Below are 22,543 nucleotides of genomic sequence, written 5' to 3' on the forward strand. Positions count from 1 at the left end.
TTAAAATTGGATAAAAAATTGCATAGGAACTTTAGTTGTTACATTTTTGCAAATATTTTAGGTGTCACAGAAATCACTTCCAATAAAATTTTAACAAAAACCAAATCTCGGTCTGATTTATTTATTTGAAATAATCCAAAGTAAGCGATCTTTGCAAGTTTGTTTTTAAGTAGTAGTTACTTATTTTGTAAATGTAAATAAGTAATGTAATGTTTTTAACTTTTTCTAGTCAGTTTAAACTATCTTTCGTTTTTAAGCCATTTATCTTTTGCTATTATTTCGATACCAGCTTCAATTTGTGTGCTTACCTGCTGGGGGAATCCCCGGCAGTCCCGCAAAGTGCGAGTAGGCCTCCAGGGGAAAGGCGCCCGCCGGATGCATCAGCCGCTCGTCCGATCTGTACGGCTGGAATCCGCTCCTGGCCAAGAGTTCCGGCTGCAGGGCTGTTTGTGGTGTGTGACTCAGTCGGGCGATCTTCTCCGGCGGCTGCGGTGAGGGCGGTGAACGCTTCTTGTTGCTCGCCACCCGATCCTCGCCAGGTCGCTCGGATCCCACACGTCCTCCGCCCGAGTTCAGAGGTCCCTGGCCCGAGGACGACGTGGGCGGTCCTCCGGGTCCCGAAGAGGGCACATTCCTGTCTCCGCCCACATCCTCCTCCTTGATGTCCGCCTGCTTGGCCAGCGTTCGCAGGGCGGCGGCAAAGGAGCCTCGACTACTGGCCGATGCGGCACCAATGGCTCCTGGTGGTAGACCCACTCCTGCCGCCAGCTGTTGCTGCACTGCAGCCGCCACCGCCTGCTGTTGGGCCTGATGTTGTTGCTGTTGCTGCTGCTGTTGCTGCTGCTGCTGTTGGTGTTGCTGGTGCTGTTGATGTTGCTGCGGCGACGGAGTGCCAATGTGGTTGCTGGGCAGGGCGTGGTTCAGCAGGGCATTTCCACCGGCAGACGATGGCACCGGGCTGTTGGCCACCGAAGATCCGGGTAAGCCACCACCGCCGCCGCCAGGAGGTGTCTGCAGGTGGTGCGGCACGGGAATGTGCGGTGCGGGGCTGGTGGCCGGCCGCTTTTGTCCAGCCTTCGGCGGCACTGCAATGTGGCAAAAATAAATTGGTAAGTCAGATGTGTTGGACAACTTATATTTTATAGCTTTCCCTTTAACTAGCTAAGGATGATAAGGTCCTTTAACTTTAAATATCTGAACCATACTGTTGTTAAAGCATTGCTTAAAATTGAAATCATAACTCTAGACACCATTTAAAGAAGTAAGAGAGGATATTTCCATAATCTAAATTCCTATTTTTAAGTCCTTGGATTAAAATAACATGTTTTTTTTTTATTTTAGAGAACCGTAACGAGTACAAATAAGCATAGAACCAAAAAAGGTTTATCAATTTGAAATATTTGTTTTCAAAGTTATGTATGTTTTAGCAAATTAAACTCAGCTTGAATTTAAAAGGTAAATATTTGTAATAAGGAAACAATAAATCCATGTTTTATATAACATAGAGTTCCACTGTAATTATTAATGTCGCTGTGTAAAAAGTGTTAACGAAATGGTGGTTATTTTTTTAAGGGTTTCCAGAAATTCTCTTTGCCAAATGGACTTTGCATGAACTCAGTGAGAATACAAGAGTTCAGATTATTCGGTCCTGTGTCCCTGTAACTCGACATAACACCAGATTCCCAAAAGGATGAGGGCAGATGGTTGGACTGTGTTCGCTCGCATTTCCTCTGCTAATATCTGATTGATGTCCGCGAGTTGTGTGACGGGCAAAAATTGCGCATACGCCTCGTTGCATTTGCGGCAATTTGCATAGGCAGGCGACAAGGTGGATCCCCCGTGCAGGTGTACGAGTGGCACTGGTACTGCCACCACCATCGCCATCGCCATCAGGAGGAGCAGAAGCCAGAACAAGAGCAGTCACTCCATGGCCAGCAGCAGGTTGACGCTGGTTGAATGCAAATGGCGAAGGCCTGAAACTTGAATTTCGGACATGGTCCACTCAGGCATGCGAATCGAACGGGATGAGGGCGGAAGCGGAGGTGGAGGATTTCGCCTACGCAGCCCCACCTCTGTATCCATCCACCACCACCTCCTCCTCCTCCTTCGGTGCCCACTTTTCCTTTGAGGCTCCTCCGCACAGCGCAAATTGCACGCCCAACGAATTTATCGATTCTTGTTACTCGTTTTCGGGTTGCCCGCTCCGAAATTGCTTTCAGATATGACAGCCACACCCCCGAGCCCGCCCCTTTCAGGTCGCCGAGCCAGGAGAGGACTCCTGGCTAGTCCTGCTGCTCCTGCAGCACCATCTCCGCATCTCGCATTCAATGCCGAATGGAATTTGCAACGACATCGAGGAGAACGATGTTATGAGGCCGGCACGGCATGTATTTTGAAAACCATTTCGCTGGCTGGCTGGCTGGCTGACTGGTCCTTTGTGGACCTTAAAGCTGCTCGGTCTCAAATGGAAACCCATCGGATTGGAAGTGGTTTTTCCGGGGACCTGGAAACATCGGGGATACTGGGGGTGGGTGTGCTAGCTCCTAGAAACTGTTTCGCTTCGAGTGCTGCACATATTTCGAATTTTTGTGAAAATCAACAATTCAACAAAAATAGAGAAAAACTTTTGTGGTTGGGTAAATATTATCACCTCTCTCGGTAGCCTTAGTTCTGCTTTGGATTTTATTTATTTACTGGCTTTCCATCCAAGTGGAATCTGGCAGTCAGGCAGTTCTTCAAGAGCTTTTATTAAATGAAGGAAAAATGCAACGAAGAATGCAGCTGCATCACTGGCTTCACCATCACCATCCTCATCATCATCATCATCATCATCTTCAGCTGCAGTTTGCCCTCAGTAGAACATCATGATAACGTCTGCTGCATAAGCTCATGGTTTAGAGCGTTTTGTGCCGTTTATGAAAATGGGGTGAGTGCAGGCTGGGATCTGGGATCTGGGCTAGTATGTAGATGGCCTGGACATGGAAATGGGTGTGGGTATGGGAATGGAAATGGGAATGGGAGTGGAAATGTGTGCATGTGCTGGCTGCTGCTGCATGTGTATTTACCAAACTAAACCGAAATAATGCCCGAAACTGCAGTACCAACATCGATGTCGACGAGTAGAACAATAAAATGCCGACGACTGCGAATGCGAATGTGAATGTGAATGAGTTTGGAGCGGGTTTGGGGGTTGGGGGTTGGTTGGAAAAACCCCACATCTGCACTCATTTCTACACTCCCACTCCCACACCTAAAACCCGGAACCCAACCTCCTGGACAAACCAAACAAAGCTCCTCGATGCCGATGCCGATGACGATGATGCCAACGTTGACGTGGCTGGCCGTATTTGCCAGTTTGCCCAACTCAGCCTGTGGGCTCTTGCCAAACGAAGGGAGGGGAGGGGGTAGTATGGAAATGTAGTGCCGGGGAAAACTAGAGTCGAGTCCCTCGGCCTCTACCCTTTCCGCTCCCGCACTCGCTCCCCCTGCCGTTGTTTGCCATGAAATGCCTGTTTGTTTGCCTGGGTTTTGTGTACTTCAACATGGTCCCAGACCCCAGATCCCAACCCCAGATCCCAATTCTAGTTCCTAACCTGACTCAGATGCCACACCCTGCAGCCAGCATCCGCACACACTCGTATATGGAGTGATATAGAGAGACTGCTTTCGCATTGAGCGGCGATTTGCAGGCATCAGCGATATTTGCCGAATTTAATCAGCGCACTGACACGAGAGCACCGCAAGACTCGGCTCCCGTTTCCATCCAAAGTGCGGATATATGGCATGGTGAACTTTTTTTTTTGCCATCATAGTGCTCCTTAAAGCGCCCTGGAATTCCAATAGTCTATCACACGGAATTTGAACTCTCGACCGGAACGGAAAGTGTAACTTTACTGCTAGAGAAAAGGGGGACCTCTTTATTGGCTTTTGCCACGCATATACAATTAAATTAAGTGAAAAATCGTAGTATATCTATTTTTGGATATTGCTGTCGTAAAGTTAAACATTCGATACATTAAGATACCATTTGCACTTCTTCAAAATTTAAAAATTTTGAAAAATGTAAGTCTTATAACCAAACAAATTTACAACAAAACTTCCTGAGCTTAGTTTTTCCTAATCCATTTTTACACCTATTTAGATTATGTTATTGCTGTTTAAAAAATAAAAATATTTTTCACTACCTTCTTATTATTTTTGACACAAGCCTAAAACACTAAAAATCTATTTAATGGTTTTAGAATATCCAGTTTTTTTATAGTAGTTGTTAACTGAGAGTTTTTTGAATAATATTAAAAACAACTTCCTTTTTGACACACTTAGATAAAATTTACAAAAATGTAAAGGGAGCCAACGTTTGTTTCGATTTTTAAATAATTCCTATTTGAAAACAAAGTATTTTCTAAAACATGAACTAAAATCTCACATCTAAGCTCTTCCATACATAATCCCCTGCAATCAGAGTCCTGACACAGAATTGAGTTCAAACCTCATCCACAAGGGATACAAACTTCAAATCTCATATCCATTGATTTATAACTCATTTATTAGCAACAATCAGAAGCCGGGGAAGGAAATGCGAGGGAGGGGGGGGCTTATTCATTTCAGTTAATTTGGTCAAATGCAAATGTAATTTTGTAAAGTCAATTAAGTGAACCTCAGACTGCAGTCCTGCCCTTTGGTTGCCGCCCGAAAAGCTCTTGACAGCCACATAATGCAAATCATAACTGCCAATAAATAAATGTTGAATAAATTATGCACAGAAACAATGCTCCCCAATGCACGTTGCTCCTGCTGCTGTGGCATTTGTCACATTTTCCATTTTGGTTCAATGCAACAAAATTGGTTTTCTCGCTTGGGTAAATTAAAATGTCACCGATTCCGAGAAAGACCAAAATGCAAGCACCACCAACTGCCCGCACCACCCGACCACAAGTGGTGCCCCGCCCAACTTCGTCCGCAGCCCATTATTGTACACATAAACACATGTTTCCATCCACATCCTCGTCGCGCTGCCCATTTCCTCACCCCCGTATTATTATGGTAAATTCGTAGGGACTCATTCCGAATTTATGCCATTACCACCGCCCACAGATCGCAGTCCTTTGACCCCCACTTCCTCATCCCGGACACATTGAATCACGCACACACTCCCACACACACACACGGAAAGTGGAGTGGACTACCGAAACCACCGAACATTCCTTGCCACAGAGAAATGTCGCCGGTCGCATGCGATTATTCCACCACAACTAATTACAGTGGCAAACGGAACACAGGACCTTCCTCTGTCCACCCCCTTCACCACCACCCCCCGCATCCAATTCGCCTCCACACATCCTGCTGTGCACCGGTGACGGCGCTCCTGCGGCCAGGACATGTTTAGGTCAGCCACAGCACATTCACATGGCGAAGTGCACTCACCCTGGCCATGAATAATTTATTTAATAAATACATTCACAATTAAATCAAATGCGAAAATTGCGGCGCCCCCACTTTGCCTTTTATTCGGGCATTTTGTTGAATTTTAGATATAGCTGGGCATAAAGAGAGTATAATGAGCCAGATGGGTGTGCCAAATGATAGATAATGAATGTTATGGGTTTTTTCTTCTTTTAAACGACATTAGTGTTAAATTCGTAAAATATCTACAAATTGTATGACTAATTTTACTAATTATCGTAAACTATCTATTTTTCGTTTTCAATTTGAGTATTACGGAAATCTATTTGATTTGAATTTAAAGTTTTCCGAGCTTAAGGTGTTGATTTTTGAAGAGTTTGGAAACAATTAATTTTTCTGTCACTTAAATAAAGGGCCAATTAAAACTAAAACCCGTTGTCAGAATGATTCGAATTACGCCTCTTTCTTTATACTTATCTTAAATAAAAAAATTTAGTTTAAAGCTGAACAAATTGTATTTAAACTGGCCTTGATGGATGAATACTTAATATTTATTAAGTATAATTCTAAATAACGGTTATAAAGAAAACCTGACTAAACCAATACTTGTATATTTCCTTATTAATTTCAGCATATTGCAAGATGCCGAGTCTAACATTTAAAAGTTCTAGTTCAACCAGCTCAAGTTTTCTTTTTCAGCATGCCGTGATCAAGGGTCTATTCACCTAAGGCTATTGAAATCCCAGCAACAATCATGCATCCTTTAGAAAATCGGAATCTTCGGGCTTAATTTACTTTCGCAATTTACTCACAACGGCACCGGGCCCAACGTGTGGTGCACAAATGAATTATAAATTAAGTTTGATTCCATTTCAGTCGACCCTTTCACCCCTCCTCCCTGCCCCCTGAATCCCGGGCAGCCTTCACTGCCGTGCTGGGCATGTCCTGCGGCTGCCGACCTGCTGGCGCACTGCAGCAGAGGAGGCCGTCAACTGCTCCTGCGGTTTCATATGCAATTATTTGCCGTTGGTCCTCGACAGCTCCTGGATCCTGCGCATCGTCCAGGGGACACGGCCCTTTTCCCGGGGCCACAATGAAAAGCGGATGGGCAGGCGGCACCGGCTCCGGCTCCGACTCTGGCTTCCACTCAAGCCGTAGAAGTGGCCGGAAGCTGGAGGAGGGATCGGGGAGCAGGATGGGGATTCCGGTGCCTGCGAGTTTAGTTAGTTGGCAGCCTGGCAGTTGTAGCAGCAGCAGCAGCAGCTCATGCATTAATTATTGCTGGTCTGTTGCGGTCGGAGTTTCCCAGCGGAGGTCCAGCCACAAAAGCCTAGCCAGGACACCATGGACGCACAGGCAAAGGAGCTCAGTTTCAGGATGGAGGGGTACTTATTTGGAGTGCGAGGCGGTGATTCCCTCCCAAAAACGGAGAGCGTTGTAAATGGCTGCGGTCATGCCTCCATTAAACCGACCAAAACTACCAGGAATTGCGCCCATCTAGGCGTACGTGTAATATGATTTGGGCCAAACTCGATGGCAATGGCGATGGTAGGCGTGGGAGAGCAGAGTGTACTGGACAAACAATATTATTAAGCAAACAAAGCAACAATAAATATGCATAATAATTCCATGCATCATCGGGCAGTTGCAGTTCCTGTTTGAACAGCACCGAACATGCACATCCAAATATCCTGGATATATCCTGCTGACGGTGTCGTGAATGTTGAAGAATCGAATTTCATTTCGCAAATTGGCAGCCGTCCATACATAATTATAACTTGCCTGACGGACTACTAACAAGTTGATATTATAGTTCAAGTTTCCCAATTATAACAATAATTAGGTACATTACTGCGCCATATTGTTCTCCCTCTTTCAATAATTATATTTTTTCAAACTGATTAATTCAGCCCACCTTTTTTAAATTTTGTTCAATGATTGAGGTACAATTACAAGATAAGCACATAGCGTGCCGCATTTGTTTTCCTTTGAAGTCGTTAAATTAATTTCATAGAATTAAACATCGATTTGACTCCGCTGTCTCTCTCTCTCTCTCTCTCTCTCCCACTTTGCCCCCTCTTTTCGCTCGGTGTACCCCAGCAGGAGCTCATTTTAATTAATTGGAAAAGCAAAAGCATTTCAGCAATTTTGTCTACAAGACGGCAAATATCGCCTCACAGCATTCCGGCACGCACAGAGAAGTGGTGGCGAGGACGATGGATAGCTGGATGCCGGGATACGAGATGCCAGGACTCCAGGACGTGGAGGTAAATGGCCGGGGTGGAGGCACCGGAACCGGATCCGGATACGGCGCAGGATGCAGGAGCCTGCACCGGGCAAGAAAAATGTTTGCAAACTTTTCGGTTCGCATTCGTACACAATTTAAATAGTTCGCAGTCACATTCCGGCCCGAAAGCACACACAGCACCTCCCTTATGCGGACAATAAACAAGTGCCGGGAATCACGAACACAAAGGAGAATGCCAGCAGCCATCCCATCCCACCTCCCCCGCCCTACACTGCAAGAAATTGTCCTGCCCTGCTGGTGGCCTCGTATCCAGTTGCCAGTTGCCAGGAGTCAGTTGGCAGCACAATGTCTGAAGGCATGGCCAGAATGAAGGAATTCCACACTAGAAATTCCCAGCACGCGCGCAAGAAATGCACAACTCCATAGCATTCCAATTGCAGAACGCATTCAAGGCGGTCATAAATGGAATTTCATCCAAACTCTGCGGGCAGCAGGCGAAATGAGACTGGCAGGCAAATTGAAGCACTCGCACCAGGTGCAATAGATCCCACATTTGGTTACTCTCCTTGAGGCGGACTTATCTTTTACCAGAAATCGCCAAGATTCTCCAGAAAAAAAAAACGACAGATAGACACCCCTCGAAAAGCATTTCCAATTAAATCTCTAAAATCATTCTGGAAAAGAAGAACTTCAGGGAGGGACAGACAGCTCAAGTGCCAGAAATGGCAGCCATATGCCGAGGACACTGCCAAGAAAGGAGCCAGGAAATGAATAAGGATGCAAATACATATGTCCACATGCAAGTGTGCGTGTCTGCGGAAAGGACATGCCTCAAAGGAGGCAGAGCAAAGACACTTGACTGCGAGTGTGGGTGATACACATATCCTTGTGCCAAGCCAAGTCAACTCATTCGAGTTGAGCCCACCTCACGTCCTGGCAAGTCCTTTTCAGAGGGTGTCTCGCACGAGTATCTCGTAACTCAAAGGCACAAGTGCCCAGGCGAACTGGTGTACAGACCCCAATTAGTCCTTTGGCAGCCTGCGGCACGGATAATACTTACAGTAAACGACATTTGGTCAATGCTAGCTAACTAATCGCAGTGCAAATGAAATTGTTCGGGTAACTCACCTGCAAGAAACAAAAGAGAAAATTGCGAATTAGTTAGGTGCAGGATTACATATAATAAAAATAAATAAATGGCCTATCTCGGTAAATTGTATTGTATAATATTGTATATAGAGATTTTACTTCTTCAAGCTGTATTTTAAGTATATGCAATAAATAGTTTTAGTTAGTTATGAGAGTTAAAATTGTTGAAGGAAATCGCTGGAAGCCAACTACATTTTATTGAAATATAAAAAACTATTATAATAAATACTCAATTTTCGTTAGCCAACTAAATTGCAAGGTATCCATAATAAACCTGAACAAAACTAACTCATGTAATTCTAAAAACAGCATACAAAGCCAAATGGCAAGCCAAATAAAAAAGACAGCTTAAGTTAAGTTATCCCCGTTTACATATTAATAAAAAATTCAAAGAAACAGCAGTTGATGTTCCCTCAAGTTAGATGGTCCCTGATAAATCTGGTAAGAGTAACTGATGGATTAGCATCATCATCATCATAAAAGAGAATTCACTCTGATTAAGTCCCGCAACTAATTCCGCTAAGACCTGGCAACTGTTTCACAGGATTTCCGACGACTTCAATTGGTTTCCCTTTTCATGGACACACTCGTCCCATTCCCATTCCCATTCCCATTCCCATGCCCAAACGAAACAGCAATCTTTTGTGATGCATTGAAATGCCTAATTTCGGTCGTAAGCGATATGAACAGGGTTGCAGGCCCCGGAGCAAAGCCATCCCAAACAATCCAGGCAATCCCATTCAGACCAGCAAAGGCGACAACTGACGACGAGCACTTTGTTAATCCCGTATTTATGCGCAATTACGTATTTTTCGCATTAGTCAGCCAAGCAGTCAGCTTTTGGGCGAGTCGAGACGGATGGCGGACGGATTTAGGGATTGAGTCTGAGTCTGAGTCTGAGTCGCAGTCTCCCGGCTAAGGGATGTTGTCCGTTTGTTGCCTTTGTGGGTTCTTGTCCTTTATGGGCCAACCCCCCGCATTTTGCACGCCCCGCCCTTTTGCACCCTTGCCCTCGCAGTTGATCCTTTTATTTCGCATTTTCCCTTTTTTCACAGCGTGTTTTGTATTGCTGCCATAGAGCAACCATGTTGTGGCCGCCTTTTCTTGGCTTAGCTGTGTCCTCCGCCTTTGTTGCTCCTTACTCCTTGCTCCTGGCTCCTGTCTTCTGCCTTCTGTCCTCGGTCTTCACTCTCCTCAATCGTTCCACGGAAAGGCGTTGCTCGGTCTCGCCTCTGCCAGCTGTCCCTGCGCAGCCCATCCTTCGGCCTTCTGCCTTCTGTCTGACCCCCCGCTGGCCTCTCACCCTCCACCCTGGCCGCCTCCTTTATCCTCCGTCCGCCGTCTTGAGTCATTTACTTTTTACTGCCGCATAATATTGTCCCGATTAGCACAAACACAACGTTTTACCACAAAATCATCATCATTAGTGACGCTAACGCAAATGCTCCGGCTCATTCGCAGGATCTGGTCCTCGGAGCCTCGTTTTCGGCACAGTGGCGCAGGTAGACAAGCCATTTGTAGGAATATTGTGGAAATTTTTTTTTTATATATAATTTGTAGCGGAATTGTACAAGGTTGATATATTTATAATAAACAATAAGACGGTTTTTGCCATGAATAAAAAAGGTTTAGAAAGCGGTTAATTAAATGTTGTACATAGATTTCAAACCGAAATACGTAAGATATTTAAACAATGAATTAAAGTAAATAATAAAAAAGTAGTTGAATTGAACAACTGTTTGTAGTTTAAATGATGATACTTTATTAAATTCATTCGCAGAGATCAAGAGTTTTTATAAATAAAGAGTAAGTTCACATTAGACACACCTAATGCACCATATTCAACAGTTGTTTAAGAGTTAAAGTTTGGTTAACAAAAACCAAGACACAAGTTTTTTCATGTACTATAATCCCACTGCTACTCACAAAATGCGAAATTCAACCCACTGTGCCGAGACGCAACAAAGCAGAAACACGGCAGGAACGGAATGGCCAAGGACGTGGGCAAAAGAGGATAAGGAGGCGGTTGTCAAGGGGGCGGGGCCGAAGGCAGCCGTAAAATAAGCAGCAGGCAGAATGGCTGGCAAGGCGTCTATTATGCGAAGGCATCATTTAAGGGGATTATTTTATTTGGGCTCTAAACAATAAAGTGGGTTTATTAAAGGCACGCTCCCCACGCCCGCATGCCCGCAGAAGAGTCCCCCGTTCGGCTCCTCCTGCCCCTCCTACTCCTTCCCGCAGTCTGCCTTTATGTGCGAGCTCAGAGCAAGGATGTGTGGGGTTGGGAGGCGGCGAAGGACGAAGGATGTCTGTGCACAAAAGATGTTGCGCTATAAAAGTGCAAAAATGTGTTTTTCGCTCTTCACAGTGCCCTGCCCCACGGCTCCTGCACCACCCCGCCCACTCCGCCCCCTCCGCCCACTCAGCCCCCGGTGCTCCTTGCTCCTTCGTTATTTCCGCTGCTGTTTGTACAGTTGCGCGAAGCGGGCGACGCCTTGCAGCCAGTGCGCCTTGCCTTGGCTTTATCCCTTTCTTTTAGCCAGCCTTTTCCCCGTTTTTGTATTCGCCATGTCCCGAGGAGCCTTTTTGTGTGTGGCATGGATTTTAAATTAAGTTTTAATATTCATACTGAGCCGGCGTGAGTCCGCTCCTTCCCTCTACTTCGTCCTTTTCCCGGGCAAACACTGCAGGACCGCAAACAGCTTTAATTATACACGAGTTTGAGCAGTCAGCAGTGAACAGTGAGCTGTAAGTTACTGCTCAACACATTAGCCACGGCTAAGCCGCAGGATGAGCAGGACCAAAAGCGAAACGAAGACGAAATGAAGTGCAAGCTCAGCTGGGCTCAGCGCCTGAAATCGCATTATCGGATGAAAGGCTGATTAGCCAAAAGCAGACTGACCGCACAGCTCGTTGCTTAGAATACCTTCCATCTGAAATTAATTTCTAACAATGCAAGCGAAGAGCTATAAATGCTTATGGAAAATTAGAATTCTGATTCTTTGGGGAAACAACTTAGCTATTTAGCTTTCTTTACATTTAAACTTCGGGAAATTTCGTTTTTACTTGCACTTGTCTTAGAGTGCAAATTTAATGCAGACAAAACCCTAAATAATTATTGGTTCAGCATGCTTATGCCACAAAGTTATTTTGAACTCATTTTCTTTGGATCTAACTACCCCCGCGAAAGTTTTTTAAATACATTATATTAATAAGTTGTCCTTTTATTAAAATACTCACACTAAAATTAAAACAATTATAAAATAATAATAACTTTAATATATATTTATGTAGGTCTCAAAACCATTGCAAAAGGAAATAAAATTAAATTAATGTCAACAATCTCTTTTATAAGAAAATGTTTTTAGGCGTAGCAATAATTAAAAAATAATATTTTTTGACCTCATCATTATTGGCTAATTTCCCGGCGACCAAAAAACGTTTTAATTAAGCTCCTTGACATTGTAGCTCCATTATCGCTTGTACATTTTGGTGTATAATTAAAAGAGATTTGCTCATGCTTGTCTGAATTTCCACACTTATTGCCAACGCCGTGCTCAAAAACTCCTCACAAATTAGATTAGATTGCTTTTAACCAAGAGGAAGGCAAATAATAGCAGACTATTGAAAACTCCTTGGCATCAACTTCCTTTAACACCGAAGTAACCAAAAAGTTCCAAAGAAGATTGTGAAGTGAGGCGGAGAAAACTTTGTGGCGACATATTCTTGGCAGGATGAATGTGGCCGTTTTACCCCAGGGGCGGAGCAGAAAGGTTAAGCGAAACGAACTTGCACTGATGGGCGGCAGACATGGGTTAAGAGGTTACGGGTCAATGGGGGCGTGCCTGCAGGCCACAAAATGAAAAGTTTCTCGAAAAACTTTACCACATAGACACTGTGCGAAGGAAATCTCCATAAGCAAACAAACGATTTTTGGAAAATACTTTTGCCGTATTAAAATGTGTGCTTCATGTCATCCTTTTGCCCTGAGTATGTGTGTGTGTTTCTGTTTGTGTGTGTTTGTGTGAGTGTGGTTAAGTGTGCTTCTTGAACACAAACATGTCCTGTGGTTGCCCTGGTGGGCGTGTCCGCATGCGGCTGGCTTTTTAGTGTCAAAAGCTGTCGCCCTTCCGTGTCTCCATGCCACACAAGTTGCCCGGGGCACCAACGCAGGAGTTGAGTTATAGGGGAGGATGTAGCCGAAAAAGGTGCAGATGTCGTCCTAAATGCTGCCAAACGACAACAGCATGTTAATGACTCTGACCCCTGCGGACGAGGGACCCGAAAACAGGGGCAACAGCAGGGGGGTGGGGGGAGGGAAATCCAGATCCTCCTGGGTGCGTCTGGTCACTTCATGTCTTGTCTTGTCTGAGCTGCTTAAGTAATTGGCATACAAATTTACTCACTCGCACACTCAACTCAGACCCGCCTGCCTCTAAATTCCCCGAGGTGGCTCGTTAATGTCATTCCTTCGTAGGAATGCCTTGTCATTTAGCTGCTCTCGCCGGAGTTTGTACATTAATTTCCAATCCCCCGAAAATCCATGTTGCAACACTCAAACGCACAGCTGCCGGGCTGACATTTTAATTGAATGTCTGTGCGTGTGAGCAAGAGATACTTTTATGTGCGGGTTGCCAGATACAGATACAAATTGCCCGAGTGTTTGGTTAATGCTCGAAGTGCGAAGAGTTTACTGTAATCGCTTTCTAGTCTGGGGGGCCCTCTCTAATTCAGACATTTCTATGCCTCGTAATAGGCCAGCAGAGTTGCCCAGTATTTGTTTGTTATTTTAATTTTATTGCCTTTACCGATACATTTCCTTCGGTGGCGAAGAGATGCTTTCAAAAATAAAACACACATGTTCCGGCCACTGTTTACACGAATTATTATCATTCCAATGCGATTTTCAATGCGTTTATTGCCATTGCTGAGCAAATATTGATTTTGGCCCCGAACAAGACACCAAACAGACACAGCAACTAAGGGATTCGAGACCAACAATTCATTTGAACGATTGACATTTAACCAACAAGTCAATTGTGTATTATTTTTGGGAATTAATAATGCGTTTGACAACGTTTATTTGTTTGCAACTAATTCAATTTGCCACAAAAATAACACAAAAATAACTGCAAAATTAATTATGTGTTGTGCCATTGGCATTCCTCTCATGCGGCTTATTTACACCGACGGACAAATGAATTACAAAATTTGTGTATTTGACACAAAAAGGGGGCGGTGCGATTGAGGAAAATCAACTGCATGCAGCTTATTCAATGTTTAATTGACTCTGTTAAGGCTAAGTCCGTAATTAAATGAATATTTATGCAAATGCATATTGGAGCAGTTCCATGAATATTTTCAGGTAGAATGCTTCGATTTTCTCCCTCATCATCAGATTTTCTTTACACCTCCAGTTTGTAACACATCGAGTCCGAAAACGTGTTGAGAGTTCTCGTTTCTCGGTGTGTGGGATTTGTTGTTCGTGAAAGACAATTTACAAGGTGATAATTTTTCCATGGCAGCGCTAAAACAACACCGAAGATCGTTGGAAAAATAAACAGAGGCGGCGATCCGATCGACTGCAACAGCTGCCGTGGCAGCCAAAACAAATAACTTTGATCTGACATTTCCACCATCAGCTATCAGCTGTGCGTGTCGGCAAATTAATCAATTCCGATCGCTTCGTGTTTATGTTTGCTTTCCCGGTCCTAAGTGACGCGATCCCATTTCCATTTCCTCCCCAGCGGTAATCCCCTGAAAAGATCTTTCCTCTATGAGTCTCCGGAGACTCTGTTGTGCGTGTTGACATTTAATTGTCGGCCTAGGGCCTCGATGTCAAAATAAATAGATGAAAATTAAACGAACTTATTGGTTGGGCAACCTCCATCTCCTTCCATCTTTTACTATTTTTATGGTACTCTATATTGGTCGCTTGATGGGGAGGTTGAGATATTTTCGGAAACACGCACTATTCGAATAGCAGAGACAATTAATGCCAAAGCACTTTTGACGCTGAAATTGAAATTTTATTGGTGTTCAAGGTGGCGGGGGATTAGGGTCGAGGGGTGAGGATTTGAGGGGTTTCGAGGGCTGGTGAGGCGCAGAGCAATTTATGTGTTTGACAACAGTTCTAGTTGATAGCTGTTGAAAGTTCTTTATTGCAATGCGGCGTTTATGTGAACAATGCCTCCAAGGCAATATAAAATAGAAATACTAGATTAAATCGTTATATTTGTCTGGTGCCATTGTAATTTTTATTTCTTTAATATTTCTTTATTAAATAATAAAATATAGAATATTTTACTCCACACTTTTAGATTTTATACTGTTTAACATAACCTAAAACCTTCATTTAAAAGTTTTATAACAAAGAACGTAAAAGTTTTTATAGTAGAATTAAGTTAAAGGTTCTAAAAATGTCAAGCTTTTACCCTTAACGTGGCCTATAATTTGCGTTATAATGGGTGATCGACACGCAAACAAGGTTTTAAAGCTGTTTGTAAACTGTTACTAATTATTGGTGTGTGGCTCTCTATGGAAACATCTGTATAACATAGTCTGTTCTGTACAAATGAATAGTTTACAATTTAAAACTAAACTTTTTCAATGGTATCTATAAAATTACATTTAAGAGGATTAAAACATTACAATGCATTTTAAAAACCCTGAAACTTTGAAATCCTTGCACAAACCCCTTGCCATAAAGCACTGTAAAACGATCCTCAGCGGGTAACTGGATCCAAATCTCATAAAGGACGGCTACTTTTTGGAAGGACTTTACCAAGGACTCACCACAAATCGGTATCGGAGCATGGATGCTGGGTAATCCTCTTGGTAGCCATTCCATCATTTATTATGGGCTATAATCCGAACTGGCTGTCTCTCTCTCTCTCGCACACTCCCACGCTCTCTTTCTTCCGAGGAGTGTGTGTATTGGGTTGCACTGGATTGCACTATGCGTACGCGTAATCCTGGCTCCAGGATCTGGGTACAGATCCTTTTGTTTTCCCCCACTTGTACTTCGATTTCTGTTTTTTTTTTACTCGTTTTCCTTTCTTTTTTTTGTTTTGGCTGCGTCGCGGGACAACAAATTGAGTTAATCCAAGGAAACGGAATAATAAAACGGAGTGGGGGCTTTATAAACGATGCCTCGACCTGCGTGCAGAAGGTTGAGATTTTCGCGAGAAAGGCATTAATGAAAGGAGCGCTAAGAGGAGTCACAAGGCGAAGGATGCAAGCGGAAGTTGTTTTCTCTACCCGCCGACGCGTTCTCCTTGCTGCTTTCTCCACCTTTCTCTTCCGCTCGCTGCACTCCACTTCACTTCCTTCCTGCTCCTGGCTGGTTTTTCTTTTTCTTTTGTTGCACTGCACCGAAAATTTGCTGTAGCCGTCGCCTTCGCTCGTTCTTCTTTTTTGGTGTGTTATTTCTTTTTTCGCTTTCTTAATTTAATATTTACTTTGCACTTTGTTTAACTTTTACTCGAGCGCTTTTCTTTTCATTTTACTTTTCCAATTTAAATTCCACGCCAAAAACTTTTGCCTTTCGACTGAGGGGGGCAGCAGCAAAGTTTTGCCGCTTTTCGTTTTATTTCGGGTTCAGAGGGGTTAGCTTAGCGCTTGCTAGCTGCACTGCCACCAAGAAATGCAAATTGAGCGAGGGGTTTGGGCTGGTGTTTGGGATTGGGATTGGGTTAGACAGCCGAATTCTGCGGGCGCCCACACAATTCTCACGCCTCAAGTGGCGGCCATAATTACTGCAATCGTAATCGTAATCGCAACTGTAATTGTAATTCAATTCGCTCGGCCGCCTCCGCACTCTCAAACACTAAATCACTGAATCACCGAATCACTGAAGCTCCCACACTCACTAACGTACTGGAAATCACAATCACAAGCACGAGACTCAAGCACCACGCGCCTTAATTGGCAGCCGCTAATCGCGCAATCCAAAAATGTGCGAATTGGCCTGGAGAGAGAGCAGCAGGCCAGCAAGCCGAGAAACCAAAAACCGAAGACACGGCACTGGCGACGTTTGCGAAAGGACTAAACGGCGGACGGCCGCTCCACTCCGAAGCGGGTAAGACGTCCACGTCCACGACCGTCGCACACTCAGACGCCATCGCACTCACACTCACACTTGCACTCTCGCCATCGGCCCGCTCTCGGAGAGACCCACGAGAGTAAGGGCAAAAGAGCGTACACTGGGAGAAAAGATTAGACTCCGTGCGGAATTTACTATTTGTTGAGTTCTTAAGAATTAAAGTACTTTAATAAACCCAGGGTGAGCGTCTGATTTGGTCTATCATAACTAATTTAAATTAAATCCTTTTTTGTTTATAAACAACAAAACAAAATATATGTAACAAAATTTTTATTTTAGAACACTGTATATATACAAAAACTACTCAACAATGAGCGAAGAGACTTGTAGATTGAGACTTTCTATAATTTTTTTATTTATAAGTTATTCATTTACTTTTACCAAAATCTAACTTTATTTTCAAGGGGTGAGCCTACGGCATTTATTCAAGTGTACGCCCGCTGCTTAGAAAAGGCGAGTGAGAAACGTCAATGGTCGGCGTCGGCGTGTGAGTGAGTGAGCGAGCGGCGGAGAGAGTGAGCAAGAGAAAGAGCAGGCGAGGCAGAGAGTCGGAGAAAGTACGTCGAGTGCACATGTATTTGTTTGTGTGGAGCAATTTCGATTCGTGTGCACTCTGAACTGCTGAACTGCTCCACCTCCACACTCCCGCTCATTCTAGTGCACATTTTTGGGGTGGAATTGATATGTTCCTACTGCAATTTGTGGGCGAGAGCGGCGGAGAAAGAGAGAAAGCAGCAGAGAGAACCGGTGAAGACGCAAAATGGTGGCCACCGCAGCAACAACAATAACAACGACATCGTTGAGGTCTGTCTCTCTGGTTGTTTTTGTTGTTAGCTCTTTGTTGCTGCAACACCAAAAACAACACCACCAACAATAACAACAACAACAAGTGAGCGCTGTAAACAAAACCTGCGGTTCGTGTGTTCAACACCTTGGCAGAACTGCAGCTGCAGCGCAGCCGCTGGCCAACAGAAGCATCGTGGCGTCCAGTTATTTCAAGAGGGCGCAAAAGTGGGTGGGTGGGGTACCTCTGCTGCTGCGGAAATATTGTTGCATACCTTTTGGGGCGGCGACGATGAGAGCTTAAGTTGAGTTAATTATTTCAAAACACAAACAAACACGTCTCCGCATAAAAGTCGAATGTGGGTTGTAAAGTGCAAAGCCACAGAGCGGTGGGACATCTAATTGGTGGTGCAGACTTCAGGGTGGGTGGTGCCAGGAATGGGTTAAGCGGTCCAAAAGATTATATTTTGATTGCTGGGGAGTGTGTTAATCAGTTCAGTGGGTTGATCTCAAAGGGATTTAAAATTGTGGCTCGCGTACATATTCGAAACAAGTTGGACTCAAAGAATAATACACTGTTGGCAAATAACACAACAAATTATTAATCTAATCGTTTAAGAAAAATCAAATAAAAGTATTTCATTTATTTCTAAAAAGAAATGTAGAAAATATAGCTTTTTTAATTTTGAGAATTAACTTATAAGAACTAAACTGTTTCTGAAAGATAAAGAAATAATTTGGTAAAATACAATACATCGCAAAATCAAATTGAAATGGTTGCTTTTCTTAATCCGTTCATACCATTCTCATTTATGCAATCCCATTCGAAAACCTAATTTAAGGATCGTTTTAAGCGGGTTGTCAACCCGAGTAGCCTGAAACCAAATTGATTGGAAATAAATTGAGCTTGAAGGGTTGAAAAAGATACGATCTGCGATCCCCTAGTCCAAAGAGTACTATACCTAACCTCAAATGACAAAGAGGTGCCAAGGATTTGGGTATATAAAAAAGGACTCTCACTGACAAGCTGAAGGACATGTGTGTGAGTTTGAGGGCCGGAACAAAGGCAGCCTTCATGATATCCTCGGATGAGCATTTGGCTGGTATGCAGCTTCATGCTCAGCCTCAGTCTCTCTGCTCCTGATTCCCCTTCTTGATTCTGTTCCTGATGCTTCTTCGTCCTTTCCTTAGTCCTTATTGTTGTTGTTGTTGTTATTTCAGGCTCTGTTTATGTGCACACACACTTGCACACGGAGCAACGATTACGATAACGACGTCGCTGAGACGGCGGCAGCGCAGCAGGCGGCATCATCGACAGCGGAACAACTGTGTGAGCACATTGGCACATTTAACAATACCTTATGTGTACAGTGCAGGTCAGCGAAATGTTACCCAACAAAAACAAATACACCAAAACTTTTACAAAAACTTTTCAAACTAGTAAAAAATACATAAAAACGCGTTTCTTTAAATATAGTACAACAATTTTTAGGTATACATTAAAAATAAATAAATATTACCAAGTCCCAAAGAATAAAAAAAATTGAAAACAACAAAAATATATTTTTTTAAATATTTTTTTCTATTGTTTGGATGCTATATGAAATAGTCGCCCGATCTGGCTCGATCTGCAATAAAAAGACAACTTTTGGGAAAGTTCCAAGCATACAGCTTTAAAACTGAGAGACTAGTTTGCGTACGGACGGACAGAAGGACATGGCTAGATCGACTCTCCTAGTGATGCGGATCAAGAATATTTATACTTTATAGGGTCGGAAATGTCTCATTTACTGCGTTGCAAACTTTTGACTGAAATTATAATACCCTCTGCAAGGGTATAAAAAGTTGTATTGAAATTGTTATAAAAAATAAATAATATGCAAAAATAAATTAAAATACATTTTCGCAATAGTTTTATGCTTTATACAAAATACAACTACACTTTAAATGGTGATAAGAATGTTTTTCAATCTGGCTTTCCAAAACGTAATGTCTATTAGTTAATCTGTAATTGACTGATAAGAGCATTTATGTTTTTCATTTACATTTCTACCCAAGTTTAGTTAGTTTGTTGAGCTCAAAATGATCGCGTTGCAGTTCTTGGCTTTTTGGATCGCGTTCCTGATGTTCTTGGGTCAATCCGACCTGATGCCGCAGGATGCCGCAACCACGTCTTTTGACATGCCAACCAACTACTTCTACGGGTCTTTTTACATGCATTACACCAAAGTACCTCCCACATGGATAGAAAGAGCAAATAGTGCCGGATCGAGAAGTCGTTCAAATCGAAGAAGAATATACAATATCAAAATTATTGAGCAACGATCGAAGCAAGAACACTAATGGGAGAATAAGCTTGCTTTAAAATTTAAATCTAAGCCGACTTTTATATTGCACAAAAGAATTCTTTCACATTACCAGCTTTTGTTTAAAAATTCGATGTTTGTCATAAGTGTGAAATAAAAAGTTTGAGTGTAATTGTTATCGTCAGGCCATATTATTTTAATATTTTGAAGGGGTCAGACTGTCATTCCCAAGCTTTTCAAGCTCCCGATTTGGAGATTACCAGATTAGATGACAGTAAGTTTCGGGCCTCTAAGCAGTGTTCACAGTTTAAGGTACACAGTATTTATGAAAATAAACACCTAGGTATGATATCTTTCTTAACTTAAATATTGTTTGAACTAAAATTAAATGCTATTTTATATTCTTGAAGAGTTAGCTTAACTAAAACTTGCAGAGGAATTACAATTATTTTTTGGTATTAAGCTAGTTTACAATACAAACAAGAGAGAACGCTATAGTCGGGTGCCCCGACTATCAGATACCCGTTACTCAGGTAAAGGGAGTGCGAGGGAGATGGAGATAGAAACTTTGATCACGCATAACTTTTTAACGAATGGTCCGATTTGAAAAATTTCTTCTACATTTCGATAGGTATTGATAAACACAATAAAACTGCATTTTTACTTTTCCGAAATATTTAAATTTTTAAAATCGTATATAAGCGATTGTGGGCGTTTAAGGGGGCGTGGCACCTTTTTGAAACAAACTTGCGGTGCGTAGGAACTCCTAGAATCTGCATGCAAAATGCCAATCTTCTAGCTTTTATAGTTTCCGAGATCTCAGCGTTCATACGGACGGACAGACGGACAGACAGACAGACGGACATACGGACACACGGACAGACAGACAGACGGACACACGGACAGACGGACATGGCTATATCGACTCGGCTAGTGACCCTGATCAAGAATATATATACTTTATAGGGTCGGAAACGCTTCCTTCTAGCTGTTACATACTTTTGCACGAATACAATATACCCTTTTACTCTACGAGTAACGGGTATAAAAATGTTTAGTACTTAAGGGCTTCTTTAAAGGTGTTTAAAATGCAATACATAGGTAGGGTAAAAAATAGCAAATTATTTTGTTATCAACAGAAAAGTATTAAATTCCCAAATCATGGTATTCGTAATTACAAACTGGCTGCTATTGCGTTGACCGCCGCTGTGCGGGTCTATGTGTGGCAGGCAGGCGGATAGGCGAAGCCGGCGGCAGGCGGGCGGTGCAGTGAGGCGAGGAGGCCAACTCAGCAGGCGATGCGTGTAAAAAGGATAATTTGTCAATATGTTCGTTCGTTCCGGATTTGCACGGCCTTTGCCGGCAGTTGCCAGTTGGCAGTTGCCAGTCGCCCATTGCCATCATCATTGGGCCGACGAAATTCGTTTGGAGTGGGCCGGGTTCCGTGTCCTGGCTTCTGGGTCCTGCCTTTGGGCCCTGTTTGCTGTCCCGTTCCGCTACACCACCCCTTCGCCTGTCCTCAAATTCTTTGTGCGCCTCTGCCGCTTATTCAATTGCTCGCTCAGTCAACGCAATCCTGCCACGCCCCCCAAACTCCCACTTTTCCCGTTTCGCCCCTGCCACATCCTGCCCCCTTTTCAGTTGGCTGCCTGCACCATTCGGTTAGCAATGGTTAATAGGGCTTAGGAGCAGAAATTATTGCCTTGTTCAGTGTGAAGCAGGCCAAATCGGATGAGTATGACCAGGATATTGCCTGCTCTTTGCGGACAGGGGGTGAGGGGGTTTTGGTAGGGTGAAGAGGACGGAACGATAAACGTTCGATGATTGGGATGCATTGGATGCATTCGATCCCAGTGAATTAAGTGGTTACACTGGGCAGCAGAATAAATTTGTGAGGCTTAACTAGGTGAAGTGAGGTATTTACTCAAGATATTCAGAGCTAAAGATCTTCTTCATATCTTTAAGGACACATTTTAAAGGGTTTAATTTGATTTTCAGAATAGAGCGGCCTTATTTCTACTTAAAATCAGTGTGACCATGTAGTCTGCAGAATTTGGGACTATTTACAAATAATTCAATTTTTAGAATATGCACTTTTAAAACAAAGAGTTATACATTTTGTATATTTCTTTAGAATTGATCTCGCATTCATTTTTATTCCCTTACACCCATCAAAGTTTACCCAAACTGTCCAAAAAATATGGGAACTTGTTCAAAACCAATTACAGTTCAAATCTCTAGTGGAGAACACATTCCAAAAGGACGATAAGTAAGGCAGGAAAGAGGAACTGGCGGCCAGGGAAAGGGAAGCAACAATCAGAAACGCCAAAGCAAAGCAAAGTCATCGCCAAAACCAATAACACAATAGACTGCCAGCCGCACGAAACTCGACCGAAAACCACCCACCTCGCACCACCCAGGAGAACGGGAGAACCGCAGAAGCCCTTTGCACTCCCTGAACTCCACTACACCGCCTCCCCCTCTCCCCCGCTTTCCAATCCCTGTGGGCAGCCTCGAGACACTTCTGCCATCGTCGAGGACAAAACGCTG

At 43.4% G+C, this 22,543-nt stretch overlaps 1 protein-coding gene across 8 annotated transcripts in view; it reads right to left on the reverse strand.

Annotated features, from left to right (window-relative positions):
- The window catches only part of LOC108038297 (atrophin-1), a 77,568-nt gene that overhangs the window by 4,497 nt on the left and 50,528 nt on the right, over window positions 1-22,543 (reverse strand). For 7 of the 8 annotated variants that reach the window (XM_017115087.2, XM_017115095.2, XM_017115070.2 and 4 more), the window contains one exon: window positions 309-1,085. In XM_017115087.2, the coding sequence (XP_016970576.1) occupies window positions 309-1,085 (777 nt within the window). Of the gene's footprint in view, window positions 1-308; window positions 1,086-15,595; window positions 16,942-22,543 lie in introns of those variants that run through there. The other variant, XM_017115120.2, reaches the window with a different exon arrangement.

This window comes from Drosophila rhopaloa, unplaced genomic scaffold (assembly GCF_018152115.1).
Source record: "Drosophila rhopaloa isolate 14029-0021.01 unplaced genomic scaffold, ASM1815211v1 contig_115, whole genome shotgun sequence".
NCBI classification, from domain to species: Eukaryota; Metazoa; Arthropoda; class Insecta; order Diptera; family Drosophilidae; genus Drosophila; species Drosophila rhopaloa.